The 17,113-nt window shown below is 45.9% G+C and overlaps 3 protein-coding genes across 3 annotated transcripts; 1 reads left to right on the forward strand and 2 right to left on the reverse strand.

The window, feature by feature from the left end:
- The first annotated feature begins 657 nt into the window (after positions 1-657).
- Positions 658-3,052, forward strand: LOC129382777 (uncharacterized). The gene is made up of 3 exons (XM_072288289.1): positions 658-1,131; positions 1,203-1,410; positions 2,623-3,052. Exons 1-3 carry the CDS (start codon positions 658-660, stop codon positions 3,009-3,011), a joined length of 1,071 nt encoding a protein of 356 aa, XP_072144390.1. The 3' UTR covers positions 3,012-3,052.
- Positions 3,053-5,010: 1,958 nt separating this feature from the next.
- Positions 5,011-8,349, reverse strand: LOC140218451 (uncharacterized). The gene has a single exon (XM_072288154.1). It carries the CDS (start codon positions 8,342-8,344, stop codon positions 7,400-7,402), a length of 945 nt encoding a protein of 314 aa, XP_072144255.1. The 5' UTR covers positions 8,345-8,349; the 3' UTR covers positions 5,011-7,399.
- Positions 8,350-9,857: 1,508 nt separating this feature from the next.
- On the reverse strand, positions 9,858-16,199 carry LOC126530144 (uncharacterized). The gene is made up of 6 exons (XM_050177567.3): positions 15,960-16,199; positions 15,615-15,859; positions 14,661-14,861; positions 13,318-13,465; positions 11,031-11,087; positions 9,858-10,030 (listed from the first exon to the last, which is right to left on the reverse strand). Exons 1-6 carry the CDS (start codon positions 16,085-16,087, stop codon positions 9,931-9,933), a joined length of 879 nt encoding a protein of 292 aa, XP_050033524.3. The 5' UTR covers positions 16,088-16,199; the 3' UTR covers positions 9,858-9,930.
- Positions 16,200-17,113: the final 914 nt, after the last annotated feature.

Genomic DNA, 17,113 nt, shown 5'->3' on the forward strand with positions numbered 1-17,113 from the left:
CGCAGAGCGCGAACTAGGGCGCGAAGTGAGCAGAACTCTCGGAAGGTGTAAATAAACTGATTCTTCCCGGTGCACTATATGGCGACGGTGATAAAGTGACAAGACAGCGATTCAAACGTCAGTTGCTGCTACGAACAAGGATCCGCACGACGCTATGATAGACAGTTTTAGCAGAACGTTTTTGACGGTCCGCTCCGCTCTCCCGTTCCCGCTCACAGTTAGCGGAGCGGCGGGCGAAGAATCAGTTTTAGCGGAGCGCCCGGCTGCGTCGGGAAGGCAAGTATGGGCATGTGCTCGCCTGACGCGCCACCTTGCCGCAGAAGGTAAAACCGCTATAAACATAATACTCAAGTTGTAAAAATTGCCGCAATAAAATAATATATTTGGAATTACCCAAATGTCTGAAGGCATTTCACGCAATACATTGCATTTTCATTTTTTATTTATATATATAATCCTTACATTAACAAAGCCGTTACGCTGTGTTGTAGCCAAGGCAAGGTCTTTTGCTCTTTCAGTACACCTAAAACGTGGTCACATGGTCCGGATAAACAAACGTGCACACAAGTGACAAACGTGTTCATCTCTGTTCACCTCTGACACGTCCGCTGTTCTCCCAGAGTTTCGGTGTATCGCACTGCTAGAGTACTGCAAGACATGACAACACGGCAGAGCATCTTGCAAGACCCGGTGCTACTCAATCAATTGAAATGGAAGGAACTAGAAGACATTTTGCTGTGTGAAGTTTTTGGTAGCACACGAAGAGACCCGCTTTCGGCCAACGGACTTCTGAACATGGATACCATGGACGCTGGTGTTTTCAGGTCTTATTTCCGGTTTGAAAAAAATGATATATCAAGGCTTCATAATGCCTTAAGGATGCCAGCTGTCATCACAACAGCTCAACGAGTGACTGTGCCAGGAGAGGAGAGTTTGTGTATTACGCTACGCCGGCTCTCGTACCCCAACAGGCTGTGCGATCTAGAGCACCTTTTTGGGAGACATTATTCAGTGATATCATCAGTGACAAATATCGTTCTTTCGCACATTGAAAGTAATTTCAAACACCTTTTGAAGGACGTGAACAGTCACTCCTGGCTTGACATCCCTACCTTGGAGGAATTTTCGCAGGTTGGTATCAGACATTTTGGTTCGTGCCCGTCATTATTTATTTATATTTTTTTCACACCTAAACTTTGCAGGCCGTGCATTCCAAAGGTGCACCCCTGGATAACTGTTGGGGATTCATCGACGGCACCGCGAGGGCTATCTGCCGCCCGTCGACAAATCAGAAGATGTTTTTTTCCGGGCACAAGCGCACCCATGCTGTGAAATACCAGTCGATCATGTGTCCAAACGGCATAATCTGCCAATTAAATGGACCGTACTTCGGCAGCCGACATGATGCAGGTGAGTTGATCCAACAGAGACGAGAGTTCCTATTCGCAAGTTGTTACTAGACGTGATCGACGCAGCCGTCATGTTCAGTTACATGCTCATTGGCATAAATGCATTCACAATATGTAGATCAAGGACGGTACATTTTCAGTAAGCAGCAATTAACGAAGGTTAGCAAAATAATACATGTGGTAAAGTACATAAGCAAGAACATCAACTTGTCGTGCAGCCTTGAAAAACCTTGTATTGCTCTTTCTGAAAGAGTTTCTGTAAAATATTTTTCTCGTGCCAGGAATGAGAATGCCCTGGATTACCTTGAGCTAAAATTCAACAGCTTTCAAGGCTCATATGTTTGTAACACATGTATTTCAAGAAGGTAATAATTATTCTAAGTAGGCAGACAAAAACAAGTATGTTTTCAAAAAATATCAAACTACTGTACGGCAACATTTTAAAATATAACTCTAAACTGTTTAGAAGGAAAGGGCACTGAAACAAATAATTTTTCATAATTTGTAGCAACTTGTGGCAGGGCAATGTTATTTGATAAAGCAAATGTAGCTATACAATGAGTGTGTATGAATGAATGCGTGATAAAATGAGAAAATTGTAGCAATGCTGAATACTGAACGAAATTTAATTAGGGCTCTCATGAGAAAACCAGTTTATTTCCTAACGACTGAAGCAATATGAAAATTAAATTTTTTATTAAGACCTGCGACGACTCCTGAGAACATTCTATGGTTAACTTTTTTATTTCAATCTTGCTTATCAGTAATTGTAAATTCAAAGCAAATACATTTTACAGGGTGTGCGACTGTCACATTTGTGTGGAGTAATTAGTTTTGTTAAACAAAATTCTGAAAAGGTGCAAGCAGTGCAGGTTGTCTGCCACGTTGCACACGCAGCAAGGTTCAAGGGTGCACTGCACCATGTCAGCACCTCGCCTTGCACCCCATGCAATCGAGGACCCAATTGCAGGCGGCACAGCTGTACTGCAGAGTATAGGGACCTATGTGCAGAGAAACTTGGCTGAATAGGGATAGACCTGTAGGTTGGTTTACCTTGTGTACTTTGAGAGGGCACAGATAATAACATGCAACATATAAAGGTAGGTGATGCAACTGATAAAACAGTCTACTATTGCCTATTTTGTCTTGGTTGCAGCGGTTTTGGAAGATTGCATCATATTCTGAGTGCAAAAACCACTTTGTGATCTTGCAGGTATACTCCGAATAAGTAAGACCTATGAAAAACTAGAAAAGCTTGTCCAGGGCCACAGCTATTGCATCTATGGTGATCCTGCATATCCTCTGAGGCCACTTTTGCTGAAGCCCTACAGCGGAACATCTTCTAGTGGGCACCAGTTGCGTTTCAACAAGGAAATGAGCAAAGTGCGCCAAGCTGTTGAATGGGGTTTTGGCAAGATTGCAGGCTTATTTGCATTTGTTGACTTTCGCAAAAATCAAAAACTGTACCGCCAGAATTTGCCGCAAATGTACAAAGTAAGTGCTCTTCTGGCCAACTGTCACACCTGCCTCTATGGCTCACAGGTGTCCACTTACTTTGGTCTTGAGCCACCAGCCTTGGAAATGTACCTGAATTTGCGGTGAAATCACCTAGCCGAAAGGTGAGATGATGGGGTACGTGGTCGAATTCTGACTGACGTGCCCAGTCAAAATGCTCTGCTAGCAGCGTCGACTGCCGAGGATCTGAGGATTATATTCAGGCACCAGTTATATTCAGACTGGGATACATAGCGCAACAAAATATGACACAGAGACAAGCAGAACACAGGACGAGCGCTGAGCGCTCGTCCTGTGTTCTGCTTGTCTCTGAGCGCTCGTCCTGTGTTCTGCTTGTCTCTGTGTCATATTTTGTTGCGCTATGTATCCCAGTCTGAATATAACTGGTGCCTGAATATAATCCTCAGATCCTCGGCAGTCGACGCTGCTAGCAGAGCATTTTGACTGGGCACGTCAGTCAGAATTCGACCACGTACCCCATCATCTCACCGCTCGTCCTGTGTTCTGCTTGTCTCTGTGTCATATTTTGTTGCGCTATGTATCCCAGTCTGAATGTATCCCACCAACACACCCAAACTTCTTCCCCACCAGTTATATGTCCAGCTGTGGTGCAGAAGGGCAGCGGATTGGGCAAGTTGGAGTTCCATGGTAACAATAAAATTCAAACAGTGCTAGACGACAGGACCAGAAAGAGGAGGAGACAAACACAGCGCTGAACTTACAACTGATTTATTTGAAGTAAGAAGTCAACATTTATACATACAAAACTGGGCACGCATGCGCCCGGTCATACATCGATGATCAGATACAAACTCCGGACAGCCAACATACGCACGCGTTGTACCTGCCTTGCAATCTACCCTTTATGCAGCAATGCCATTTCTTTCGCTGACAAGGTTAAAGATGTTTTGCTAACTATTACATTTTCTGATGATATGGAATGCTTCAGTGACTTCTCTGGTAGTCTTGTCACTATGAAAAAATAACAATTGTGTATCGTCAAAGAAAGGTACGCATTTACAAATACTGCAATGCTTTGCCAGGTTAGTGTCTTTTTTGTCCAATGAATTGGCATGCTCCATTAGTCTAATATTGATGCAACGGCCTGTCTGGCGTATGTAAGTTTGACCACAAGATAAAGGAATTTGGTAGACAGCGCCCTTCTTGCAACTGATGTACTTATTGACATGATTTACCTTGCATGCAGCATACCGTTTAAAGCCTTCCTGCTTCCTCTGGAATGCTGCCCCTAATTTACCCAGCTTCATCGGAGCAGAAAAAACTACCCTCACACCATACTTGGCCCCTACCCTCTTAAAACGATGTGACAATGCGTGCTCATAAGGCATGACAACAACTTTTTTCCCCACATTTTCTTTGGGCTGTTCCGAACATTTCAGCGTTTTTATAATCTTATTAGCACCAGCCACAATTACAGAATCTGGAAAACCGCCCTCTCTGCATCTCTGGCCTTGGACCATCAGGCTACTGGACATTTGATGAGTACGCGATTTTTTGACAGCCATACCAATACATCCTGTTACAATTCCAAATTTAACAAGCTTAGAGTGACAAGACGCGTAGTTTACAAGAGGTTTTTCACTCCTGGGAGCGTATCGCCAGCATACATGGTTAGACAAAAAGGTCAAATTCAGATCTAAGAACTGCAGGTCGTTGCTGTGTGGGATCTCATGTGTGAAGCTCAGTCCAGACCCATGCTTAGAAAAAACATCGATTAAGTCAGGTACACATTCAGCACCCTTAGACCTAACTAAAATTAGGAAGTCGTTCACGCATCGAACAATTCGAATATACCTTCCATTTAAGTCCTTCTCTACTTTCCTGTCAACATAACTTAGAAAAATGTTACTAAGTATTGGGGCAATTTTGGCACCAATACACACCCTCGATTTTTGCTTGAATACTTTGTCTTCCCACATTACATAGGTATTCTCTAAATGAAAGGATAAAAGTTCCATGAAATACCCACTCGAAATGCCAAAATTATCTTGGAATGTGCACTCATCGTGCCCAGTTTTGTACGCATAAATGTTGACTTCTTCAGATAAATCAGCTGTAAGTTCAGCGCCGTGTTTGTCTCCTCCTCTTTCTGGTCCTGTCGTCTAGCGCTGTTTGAATTTTATTGTTACCAGCTGTGGTGCCCAGCCAGCATGAAGTTAATTTGCCTGATAGGCGTGTAACTGAGCCGACTGGTTCTATGTAGGCACCTTCACAACAAATGACTGATGTGTGTAGTCCCTATGCTTTCTCCAAAACACCTAATGCTCATGTCTTTGAGCCTTCGTGCTCACATGCAGTTCTTCACAAATCTGCATTCCCAGCTGTGTCTAAGGAGCGCGTCCATGAATCTTCGGATTCTTTTGAATCTTGTTCTTTGTCCTGAGTCGTCTGACAGGCGCTTCAGTGAGCTAGAAAGCTCAAATTTCAAATCTTTACCTCCGCCCCCAGTTTTGCCTGGTGGGTGCTTAGCTGAACAGCAAAGCTCAAAAGTAACTTCGGAGCCATTGCTGGCACCTATAACGGGAATTACATGGTAGTCAAAAAGGCGGCACCAGAAACCACGCCACTTTTATGATGTTTCATGTGTTCATAGTTCCTGTTATTCCTTTGCATTTCTATGTTACATACCTGGACAGGTGTGCAGATATTTTTTTGGGGCTGCTGTGCAGTTCATTGCGTTCTTAGTTTTTTCATGTTTGTTCCATTACTGTGCGACTATGGACATAAGTTTGCACTTTCTTGTCTTTATCTGCTTCGCAGTGCAGTTGCAACATAATTTTCCCGTCTTGCGTGTTTGTATTTGCATTGAAAAAAAAATGAGTGCTCTATTTTGTCACATTTCTCCTTTTTGTTCTGCAAGGGGGAAGAGTTGGGAGTTACTTTGGCATTGTATAATGTACACCATTAACGAATGTATAATGATGTTCCTTCCCCTGACTTACTTTCAAAAAAGAGGGAGATGGTGTTTTATCGGGGCTTCGGTTTCAGAACTGAAACCCCAATATAAGACTATGCTTTGCTATAGAAAAGCTTACTACTTTTGTTGTTCATTGCTCAACCATGTAAAAAATGAATGTATGTCACTAGAACGTGTTTCCTCGAAAAATTTGTGCTTGTTGGCGTATGATAGAATTGCAAAAAAAAAATGGTTAAAGGAACAAAAAAGGAATTTTAAACATCAGCTTTATGCACGAAAGTGTTTCAGGGGTTCGTTTTCCACAGATTTTTAGTTTGTCCCCTCCAAACTTTTTTTCTTGTCTTCTTGTGTGCACCTTTTCTTTTTCTACCTTGTGCAGCACTAGTGCAGTCAGAGAAGGACTTTGGCAAATGCTTTACGAGATAATTTTTTAATTGTGCGAAGGCCACATTCCAATCCAACTTGTGTCATCTGTAAACAAAAAGGGGTTCTCTAACGCGGACTCAGCTAGCTAACCGCGCACTTGGCTAAAACACTAGCTCAGGCCGACAGTGGCCCACGAATATGCCACTGTGGGCCAGAAAACGCGACGCAAAGTAAGGCTCACGCGTAGACTCGCCCCAAGCGGCTCCCACGCAACAAGGGCGCCTCGCGAACTTGGGGGAGCAAGCAGACACACAACCTTTCTCTTTGAAATGCAAGGCGCAGTGTTCGTTGCTTACACTTGACCATCCTGCACGATCTCGTCCCGAGAGAGTCTCGTCATTCTCACTCGCTTCCGCACTCGCTGTTCGACGCCAATTTAAACTGTTTCATCTGGCTTACATGGGCGCTCGTGACGTGGTCTGGCCCCGTCGACACCTTCGATATTCGTAGGTTCGAGATGCGATATGTGTCTGCAGGCAGCACCTCTGTAACAATGTACGGGCTTCTGTGTTTAGGTTGCGTGTTCGTAGGCTGTCCTGTGTCCTTAACTGTTTGTGGCCATGGAGGCGGCGGTAGTCGATCACCCTCTTGTATGCGCAATCCTTTCTTCTGTGCGAGAAGAACAGGGCTGCTGTACTGGAAACTACTGTCACGGATTAATCCACATGATTTCAGCTCATCAGTAATGTCCTTCAGTACCCGCCTTTCATAGCAAGAGCTGCGGTATGGTGGCTGGAAAACCGGCTTGCTTCCAGGGAGCTCCACGATTTTCATTTCAGCGATGCCGGTGCACCCCAGTTCTTCGATTTGCACTGCACAACAATTATTATGCTTGTTAAGCAACACGCAGGGCTATGTTTTCTCTTCTCCATAGACGATCGAGCCAACATTACTATCACTTCGGCTTATTAATTGCAGCGCATGGGCCTCCTCATTGGCAGTCAGTAAAACTTGCTCTGGCATGTTGCAAGGAGCGGGTGTACACTTGAGTTTATTACCTTGCTACATGGGCAACTTGACGTCGCTGTAGTTTGCAACTGGGTCACTGAAAACATCAGGTTCATCAAGGGAAGGCGTTCCCGACACAGACAGAACCGTCCGAGGGGCAGCCTCAACGCTTTCGCGACCCTTGACGACCGACCTCTCTCAGTCTTTCCAATTCTGCAACAAGACCTGCCAGCTCTTGTGCTTCCCTTTGGTTTAGCAAATGGGCACACCCACCACTACGGACCAGAAGCAAATCGGGCAAGTCAATCACGTCCGGTCCAACAAAGGCGTCGTCGCTGACTATGTAAAAGTGGACGGCGGGAAGATCAACATCATCGACGCACACCCTTAAGTCCAGTTCGCCGAGGGATGACCGCTGTCCACCCACAGCGCGTATGGCCGCTCCGGGAGGTGCCGTAAGCTCCCTGTTCAGCTGCACGGATGGCGTCAGCTTGAACAAGCTCACATTGGCACCCATATCGAGAAGAACGAGCATCCATTTGCCGTCAATGCAAACGCTTTTGTACACCCTCTTTGAAGGTGTGGTGCGTACAATATTGGTCACGTTCTCTGAGCGGCCCTGATTCAGACAAAATTTCGTGCTGTGCCCATCGTAATTGCACTTCGTGCAGTGAAGTGGGCGCCGTGGCTCAGAACACTGACGCGACAGGTGGCCAGTTTTTTGGCAGTTGTAACAACGTACTCCGTGCGCGTGTCGCACTCCTTCTCGCACGGTACTGCTGCGTACAGCATCGTCTACTTCTGTTGACGAAGGAAATGGCTGGTGGCCACTGCTCGGTCGGCTTCGGCTGCCGAATCTTTGTGCCGATGGGAATTGCTTTTCGCGGCTTTCTGTTAAATTTTCATACGCTTTGATAGCTTGAAGCAACTCGTCCACACTTCTGTAGCTTCTGTCCCGCAGCGCGAAACTCATTTCAGTCGACCAGAGGCATCTGACAATCTCGGTAATTGTGTCCGGCAGACTTAGCTTGACCCTGGTGCACATTCGTTCCTTTTCTCTGACGTACTTCGTCACCTCCTCGTCACGACTCTGAACTCGTTCGGCCATTCTCCTCCATAAGTCCGGCAAGCTTTCTTCAGTCACGAAGGCTGATTTAAATGCAGTTTCGAACTCTTGCCACGACTATGCCTTGTTGCTGACCAGATTAGCCAATCCTTAGCGGGGCCCTGCAGCTTGAGGTGAATTGCAGTTAGGCGTTGTTGTTCAGACCAGTTGGCTAAGTCCGCAACACGCGAAAATGTTTCCAGCCAATCTTCAGCACTGATTTGGGCGCTGTCCCCGTTAAAGCTTGGGATGGCGGTAGAGGGGTCCGGACTCACTTGAACAGTTGTCGCTGTCGAGGGCGGATTCATCCTCTCCATCATGCGGGCCATTGCAGAGAAGGCCTCGGTGAGCTGTCCCAAGATGGCGTTGCTCGGGCCTGAATCCGGCTGGAACAACGGTGTTGAGGAAGCAGGAGTAGAGCCGCCGAGCTCCCGAATTTCCTCCTGCAGTCGCGAAAGCTGGGCGACTTTTTCTTGGAACTGGTCTGGTGCGCCGCGATCATTGCGTTGCCTGCTGTCTTGTTGGAGCTCGGTGGCGCTTGTCACCTCCTCAGCAGCGCGCGACTGGGCAGCAAGACGTGTGTTGTACGGATGTTCGCCTTCCTGGCTCATCTTGACGGGCTTGTTGGGATTATCCCACTTCTGAGTGTAAACAAAAAGGGGTTCTCTAATGCGGACTCAGCTAGCTAACCGCGCACTTGGCTAAAACACTAGCTCAGGCCGACAGTGGCCCGCGAATATGCCACTGTGGGCCAGAAAACGTGACACAAAGTAAGGCTCACGCGTAGACTCGCCCCAAGCGGCTCCCACGCAACAAGGGCGCCTCGCGAACTCGGGGGAGCAAGCAGACACACAACCTTTCTCTTTGAAATGCAACTTTACTCTCTCCGACACAGGCTACTGTACACCGCCAGGGTCGTAAAACGCGGGACTCGAGGTGGAGGGAGGTGCCTGCGGTCAGCGAAGGGGGGTCGAACCAGGGGTGGCGGCGAGGCTGCAGGCATGCAGCCCGCCGCTTGTGGCACTGTCTCCTCTATGTCTTCCAGGCACCTCGATTTCTTAGAAAAACAGGGTCTTGTAGTGAAGGCGCAGTGTTCGTTGCTTACACATCATATCTAGTGTGCCTGTACTGCCATTGTTGAAGTGACTGAGTGTCACTAGAGCAAACACGTCTAAGCAAATAATAAAAAGTGATACTTTTGTAAGAAATCCAGTATTGAACTTGGCGTCATGCCTTAAAGAGCCCCTAAACCCATGTTACCTCAAAAATTTGTTGTTCAACAGTGTATCAACAACAGCAAAGTGTATTGCTGCTGTGTTCATAAAAAATTTTTGGCACAGTATCCTGTGTACAATGTGCACTTGAAATGTTAAGAGTGGTCTAAGGGCCTTTTAAGAAACATTACAGTTTGAGTAGTGCACTGTATGACAATAAATGTGTACCGGGTTGCTGTGTAGAAGTCGCCACACTTTGTTCACAAGGAAGCAAAAATAAAAGTGAATTATATGACCCAAAGGTCACAGCACATGGACTCTGTGTACTTTATATTGTAAAACAATTTATTGTGCTCAAAGCTAAACAAACTTTTATCACAGGCTCGGGCGATTTTCTTTATCGACACGTCTCTCGAGGTTTTCCAGTCGTTCCAAAAGCTGCTCTCTTTCTTCAGCTCGACGCTGCACTTCATACCTGTAAAGGTGTGAATTTTTTGAAGGATGAATAGGTTGCATTTTTCAAACAGGCTGATGGCGCTCACGCATAGATGCCTTGACAGACAGTGTTGCTAATTGAGCTATTAGGTCCATTCGATTCGCCTGCACCATTCCGAACCAGTTCACGGCAGTTTACGAACAACACAACACTCGGACAGCAAAGACTTGTTGCAGGCCTTATGGTTTGGCTAACTAATGTGCAGAGTGCATAAGTTTGACGGTCTGCTGTTATGATCGGCTTTTCAGGGTAAATACACACCACATTCGCATAGTTGCATCAGACGCAAGTAAGCAGGGCTCTAACAGTACTTGCACCTCTGTCCTGCACTACTGTGACCCACTTGCACACCTTCACCAAGGTGGCATCAACATTAGAGGGTGCAGGAAAATGTTGAACCAATCCTGCAACATTGCTGTACAGCTCAAGTGAATGTTAGGATGCAGCACCTCGTAACTAGTTCAGGTGGTGCAGGCAAATCAAACGGACCTACTGACAGTGCTTCGAAATGCTTGAATATCTGTAAACATAATTTTTAGTATTCAAGTTGTTAATGAGCACACAAAAAAATCAGTTTCTTGCTCCACATAAATCAGCTTCACTGAGTACTGACTGCTCCACACCGTAGCTGCGCAGCGACGCGAGGTAGCCCTTGTGCCAATATTTGAGTGGAAGAGATCAACGCTTCAACGTGTACAAGCTGTCCTGCACTGTGTACATGTGTGGCCTGGTCTTCATGGCCGAGTTTCAATGCTCTAGATTGTGTGTGCATATTGCTACACATCTTAGAATTAGGTTGTCTGGCAAACATGCTCCCTGCTGTCATATTCCACGTATCCTAATATATACATTCCTGTGTGTCAGGATATGCAAAATGGGCTTGTGCAAGAGTATGCCCACTCTAGAACATGACAGTGCACCACCACCGAAAGGTTGCATTCCCATGCTTAGGAAAATAAGGTACTGCAGTTGTACATACCGTACACAATGAGAAGAATATGGGTATCCAAAGGGATAGACATATTTTTGGCCACATCTGTACATAGAAACATACAATGAATGAAGACAGAAGTCATGGTGTCATCATCATCATCAGCCTATTTCATGTCCACTGCAGGACAAAGACTTCTCCCTGCGATCTCCAATTACCTCTGTCCTGCGCCAACAGATTCCAAATAGCACCCGCAAAGCTCCTAATTTTGTCGCACCATCTAGCTTTCTGCCGCTTCCAATGCGCTTCCCTTCTCTTGGTACCCATTCTGTCACCCTAATGGTCCAACGGTTACCTAATCTTCGCATTACATGACCTGCCAAGCGCCATTTTTTTTCTCTTAATGTCAAATGGAATATCGTCTACACCCATTTGCTCTCTGATACAAACCGCTCTTTCTGTCGGTTAAAGTTATGCTTAGCATTCTTCGTTCCATCGCTCTCTGCGCAGTCCTTAACTTGTTCTCAAGTTACTTTGTCAGTCCCCAAGTCTCTGCCCCATATGTCAGCACCGGTAAAATTCACTGATTGCATACCTTTCTTTTCAATGATAACGGTAAGCTTTCAGTCAGGAGCTCATGATGTCTACCCTACGTGATCCAGCCCATTTTTGTTCTGCGAACTTATTTCTCATGGTCAGGGTTCCCTGTGATTAGTTGACCTAGGTAAATGAATGCCTTCACGGACTCAAGAGGCTGACTGGCAATCCTGAACTCTTGCTCCCTTGCCCGGTTACTCATCATTATCTTTGTCTTCTGCTTATTAATCTTCGGCCCCATTCTTACACTCTCTCTGTTAAGGCCCCCAATAATTTGTTGTAACTCGTCTGCATTGTTGCTGGATAGAACAATGCCTTCGACAAACCGAAGGTTGCAGAGATATTTGCCGTCGATCCTTACTCCTAAGCCTTCCCAGTTTAATAGCTTGAATACTTCTTCCAAGCACGCAGTGAATAGCCTTGGAGATATTGTGTCTCCTTGTCTGACTTTTCTTTATAATCAACGGGACTGACTGATGGAATAGCACAGTGTGGTATAAGGTTATGAACAGGGATAAGTGCCTCAGAAAGGCTGGCCAACGTTTCGATAGGTGGACCCATCTCCATCAAAGGCGGCCTCGTCATCCTCGGCGTGTTAGTTTTAAACTGTTAGTAGAGTGACATCACAAGCGGTTGTTGTCGGTGGTGGCTGGTTGTAAAGGGAGACTTGAAATCGAATGAGCGTTGTCACTTGACATCTGTAAACGTGGTTTCTAAGACGAGCGGACTAGAGTGAGAGAGTCGGAAGGCGGGGAGAAGAAAAGAAAAACAAAACCGACACCAAGAGGGAAATGGAGCAAGAAAGGCATGGGAGGGCGTTGGGGAAGCAAGAGGTTAGGGAGATTCAGGGTGTCGTTGGCTGCATGTTTTTGTGGCACCAGCCAGCCAGCCACCACCTAAAACAACCGCACTTGACGTCACTCTAGTAACCCTTCAAAACTAACACGCCGAGGATGACGAGGCCACCTTTGACGAAGATAGGTCCACTTATCGAAACGTTGGCCAGTCTCTCTGGGGCACTTATCCCTGTTCATAACCTTTACACCACAGTGTTTTTATTGGTATCTTCTTACTTTTCTTGTGTCGAATTAAGGTGGCTGTGGACTCTCTGTAGATATTTTGCATGGTATTTATGTAAGCCGTCTGTACTCCTTGATTACGCAATGCCTCTATGACTACTGGTATTTCTACTGAATCAAATGCTTTTTTGTAATCTATGAAAGCCATATAGAGGGGCTTATTGCACTCTGCAGATTTCTCGATAACATGATTAATGACATGGATGTTATCCATTGTAGAGAATCCCTTAAGCCCGCCTGTTCCCTTGGTTGACTAAAGTCCAGTGTTGCCCTTATTCTGTTGGAGATTATTTTGGTAAACATTTTATATAATACTGGGAGCAAGCTAATGGGCCTATAATTTTTCAGATCTTTAACCTTTCCCTTTTTGTGGATTAATATAATGTTTGCATTATTCCAGTTTTCTGGGACACTTGCAGTAGATAAACGAGCCGCCAGTTTTTCAAGCATTATGTCTCCTCCATCTTTGATTAAGTAGAGTGTTATTTCATCTTCTCCTGCCGCTTTTCCTCGTTTCGTCTCGCAAGGGTCTTGTGACCTCATCTCTAGTCATAGCGTAATGGGCACCAAAAGGAATGCAGAGAGGGAGGAGATGGACAACCTAGGTTATTCATCACTACTCCAGATGAAGATACCTGTGCAATATATACCACATGTACCTGTGCTTTTCTTCTTCGAAAGCAAGCTTCCTTTCGTCATACTCTAGCCTACGCTGTGCCAGGGCCAGTTCTTCTTTGCGGACAGAAAACTCGTGCTCCTCCCGTCTGGCCAGGAGCTCCAATCCAAGCTCTTGTAATGCTCGGATTCCTGTGGAGGCGGCAAAAGAAAACTGAAAACTGTTGCTGAGGTTCTAAGCAGTATGAAGATGGGCAAAACTATACGGATGCCTCATATTAACTCTTTAACCCCTAATACCAGGCTGTACTCGTCATGGGAGGTTGTACCAATATCGCTAATGACAAGTCAAACTCGTTCAGCTCGATGTTGTGCTGCTCCCACTGCCAAAGACGAGTTACAATCGGCATTGAAGGAAAGCTGCCCTTAAGAGCAGTTTCTTTTTTTTTTTTAATTATAACGACAAATAAATCAAGTAACACATTTTCAGAGTGAGCATATTTAACAACCTCTTCATTTCTTTAGCGACGCATTTACCTATGCAGCGATTGGCAACTTCATTTAGCGCCGCTGACTTGCCCAGACAACAACATTCTGTCATGTGAACACCAACAAAACAATGTATATGCAAAAATAAGCTTTGGAACACGTTTTTCAAGTTCGCTTGTGGTAGCTCTTTTAAAATGGCAAGCCAACGGGAACCTCACTGATGGCTATTGCTCTCCTGTGCCATATGTCGCAGAAAGCAGTTCATGTTGGCCAGTCTTCTATCTCGTGTGGAGGTCTGTTCATGTACCTCTCGTATTCTTCCACTGTGGGCAGAACAATCATCCAATGAGAAACAAGTTTCTTCAAAGATGTGAGAAAACTGACAATGCAGCGCAGTAGTCGGAAGCCTTTCACAGGTACTTGAACATCTCTCAAGGCTCTATAGGATTTTTTCGTAGGCAGTGGCTTGACAAGCTTCTCTTAAACAGTACTTTACATTATAAATTCTCCTATGATCCCATGGCCTGTTTATGACTATGTTCTCATACTTTTATTACCTTGTATACTCCTATGATCCCATGGCCTGTTTATGCCTGTGTTCTCGTACTTTTATAACCTTGTAGACTTTGGCAGTGTTTTGCTATTTGATTACCTTTTTTCTTTCCTTAGCTACAACTCTGGGATAGCTGGCCCTTTCTGTGGTGAAGCTCCCCATGTTCCATATGAAGAGGCAATGCACTACATTAACAGTAAAAAATACAGTATGACCATTCTCTGACTGAAGATAGCTTAAAAAGAATGATGCATAAGAAACCATGCCATATGTGGAAAAAAAAAATGCATGTAGCATTATTGATATACTCTGATGAGTAAAAACAGGGTAAATGATTGTCCTCACCTCGTGCAGTTCCTGGAACGCACTGTCGCTTGCGTTGAGGTTGCTGCTCAGGTGTTCCGATATTGCCGTCATCCGAGGCATCCTCCACTGGCCTGGCGTCCGGAGGTGCAGGGGAATTCGGCATAGGGCATTCGTATACTGGAGAGTGTGACTCGACAGAATAGATGCCGCAGAGCAGCTCTGCAGCTGGCGACTCGATTTCTACAGAAGCAAAAGAGTAAAAAAAATCACTGGCAATGTAATGGCAGATAATGCATTCTGATCTGCTCAAAAAAAAAGAAAAATCTGTGCAATACCACACTTTTTTCGCAGTAGTAAAATGTGGTGTAGAAATTATTATTACTATCTTGCGGTACTGTGTACTTTGTCTTCCTTTTGATGTTATGGAAGCAGTTGATGCAATATGCTTGAGACTAGAGCGATCACCTGTTCTTTCACATGAACACCACCATGCACACAAAACGGCAGCATCTCAAAAAAAGTTGTATTGACTGTTCAACGTGAGCTGCTTCTATACAGAAGTGCCAGAAGCAGATGGCACATGAGAAATATTTTATCCAGGCTTTCCGTTCTTTCAATGTGCTGTACTGTGTGGTTGCCAAGATACTCAGTGAAATTAATGTATCATAAAACCTGCTTGGCGATTACACTTACGAGCCTGTAACATGTCTTTATGTCATACATAACGTCCAAGATTGTGCCTGCTTTATTATGTACTGCAATATGCTACCCACTACATATGCATTCATGAACGTGTCAAAATTGCGGCTTTCCGCATGCGTCAAGCAAATGCGACACGAAGCAATGGCCTCTCGTACTGCACTCTTTTTAACAAATGCCTCACGATCCATATAAGCAATGCAAGCTACGTTGTCCTACCTTCGCGAATAATGTACGTTGGAAGACCATGTATGTACTAATCGGCAAATGAACCTGTTTACGCGCGACAATTACCGTTCAACTCTCTGTCCACGACATGGCTGGACTGCGATGCGAGGGTCTCGGCAGCGGCGTCTCTCATACGCTGCGCACTGGTAGTTGCCTTGGCAGCAGCTGACGGTCCCTGCTGCCGTCGCACCTCCGCGACCCCTTTTCGTTTCCTCGGTTTTATTTTCATCACATAATTGAATTCCCGCGCCAAGTCAGAGACTTCTTGCAGCAGCCGCTGCAGCTCATCGTACTGTTCCTCGGTGCCGGACCTAAAAACAAATAGTAGGCCAAGCGTGGACGGTTTTTTTTCTGCTAGAATCAACAGCAGAATCAACAGCAATCTACGCACAAATAAGAAAAGTCACTTACTTCCGCAGGTTCTCTCGGTCGTCCTGTCTGAAGTAGCCGACTAGCAGCTCCACGCGATCTTTGATCGCACGAAGCGAGACGTCCCTGCGCAGGACTGCGATCACGTTCGTGAGAAGTGTTTCCCACATGGCAGGGTTCTGAAATGGATTTATCGCCACAACCTCCCGAAGTAGAAGAAGATCCTCGTGTCTTCTAAAGTGTACTCTAGGTTTGCGTTTTGCACCTCGCGATTCCAACGAGCTCGTTGACGGGCCAGCAGCACTGGGGGCAGCCATTTTGCTTCGCTAGACCCGCTTGACGCGCTCGCCGCGCTCCGCTGAGAAAGCTTTCTAGCGGAGAGGGGGCTCCCGTCCGCTCACCCGCTCACGGCTGAACGCGTCGCGCATGCGCACTTGCGCTTCCGCTAGCCCGCTGAGCGGAGCGGACCGTCAAAAACGTTCTGCTAAAACTGTCTATTATCAGCCGTACGTCTGAGGGCACCGCGTTGCATCCGCAGGTCACACCGCACATGCGCGACGGACGTACGTGCAGGCAGTGAGGTCAGGGACGATGTACTTTGAAGTCCCCACTGAGGGCGCTGTTCTTGCGCGTGCGATTAGCAAGAAGAGGTTGGAAGATTGATGGAAGAAAAGTAGAGAAACGACAAACAACGGAGGCACACAAAAACAAAGTTCCGAATAGGGGCTCACAAAGTTTGCTTATGGGAATTCCTCGTGTCCTTTTGTCCTTTTCTATTTTTTCTTTTTTAACATAGGTAGGACATTAGGCAATATAGTAACAAGAGCTCGGTGGCACAACCGACCACCCCATTCCAAAGGGGACGCTTATAGCATCCATTCATCTATCCATCTATCCAAGAGGCGCGGACGCAGTGGCGTAGCTAGGTCGTCTGACACACGGGGCCCATGGTCTTTTGTCACCTCCCCCCCCCCCCGGGTGTAGTAAGCAAGGCGAGAATATCGAAAATTTCCGGGGAGGTAGAGCGGTGATGTTTCACCGTCATGTTTCAGCACCAGCACAGCCGCCTTCGATACCGCGCATGCCACCCCCCTGCTCCTCTTTCGCTTTCGTTCGCACGATAAATTAATTGAAATTGAAGTGGATGAAATCATCCACTCCCAAATTCAAAATCATCCAAATTTCATCCACTTCAA

The sequence above is a fragment of the Dermacentor andersoni genome, chromosome 5, assembly GCF_023375885.2.
Source record: "Dermacentor andersoni chromosome 5, qqDerAnde1_hic_scaffold, whole genome shotgun sequence".
NCBI classification, from domain to species: Eukaryota; Metazoa; Arthropoda; class Arachnida; order Ixodida; family Ixodidae; genus Dermacentor; species Dermacentor andersoni.

Coding starts and splice junctions, on each gene's coding strand:
- LOC129382777 (XM_072288289.1), top strand. CDS start 658: ATGACAACACGGCAGAGCATCTTGCAAGACCCGGTGCTACTCAATCAA. Junction 1,132..1,202: donor CCTTGGAGGAATTTTCGCAG/GTTGGTATCAGA, acceptor TAAACTTTGCAG/GCCGTGCATTCCAAAGGTGC. Junction 1,411..2,622: donor CGGCAGCCGACATGATGCAG/GTGAGTTGATCC, acceptor GTGATCTTGCAG/GTATACTCCGAATAAGTAAG.
- LOC126530144 (XM_050177567.3), bottom strand. CDS start 16,087: ATGTGGGAAACACTTCTCACGAACGTGATCGCAGTCCTGCGCAGGGAC. Junction 15,860..15,959: donor GACCGAGAGAACCTGCGGAA/GTAAGTGACTTT, acceptor ATTTGTTTTTAG/GTCCGGCACCGAGGAACAGT. Junction 11,088..13,317: donor TTCGAAGAAGAAAAGCACAG/GTACATGTGGTA, acceptor TTCTATGTACAG/ATGTGGCCAAAAATATGTCT.
- LOC140218451 (XM_072288154.1), bottom strand. CDS start 8,344: ATGGCCGAACGAGTTCAGAGTCGTGACGAGGAGGTGACGAAGTACGTC.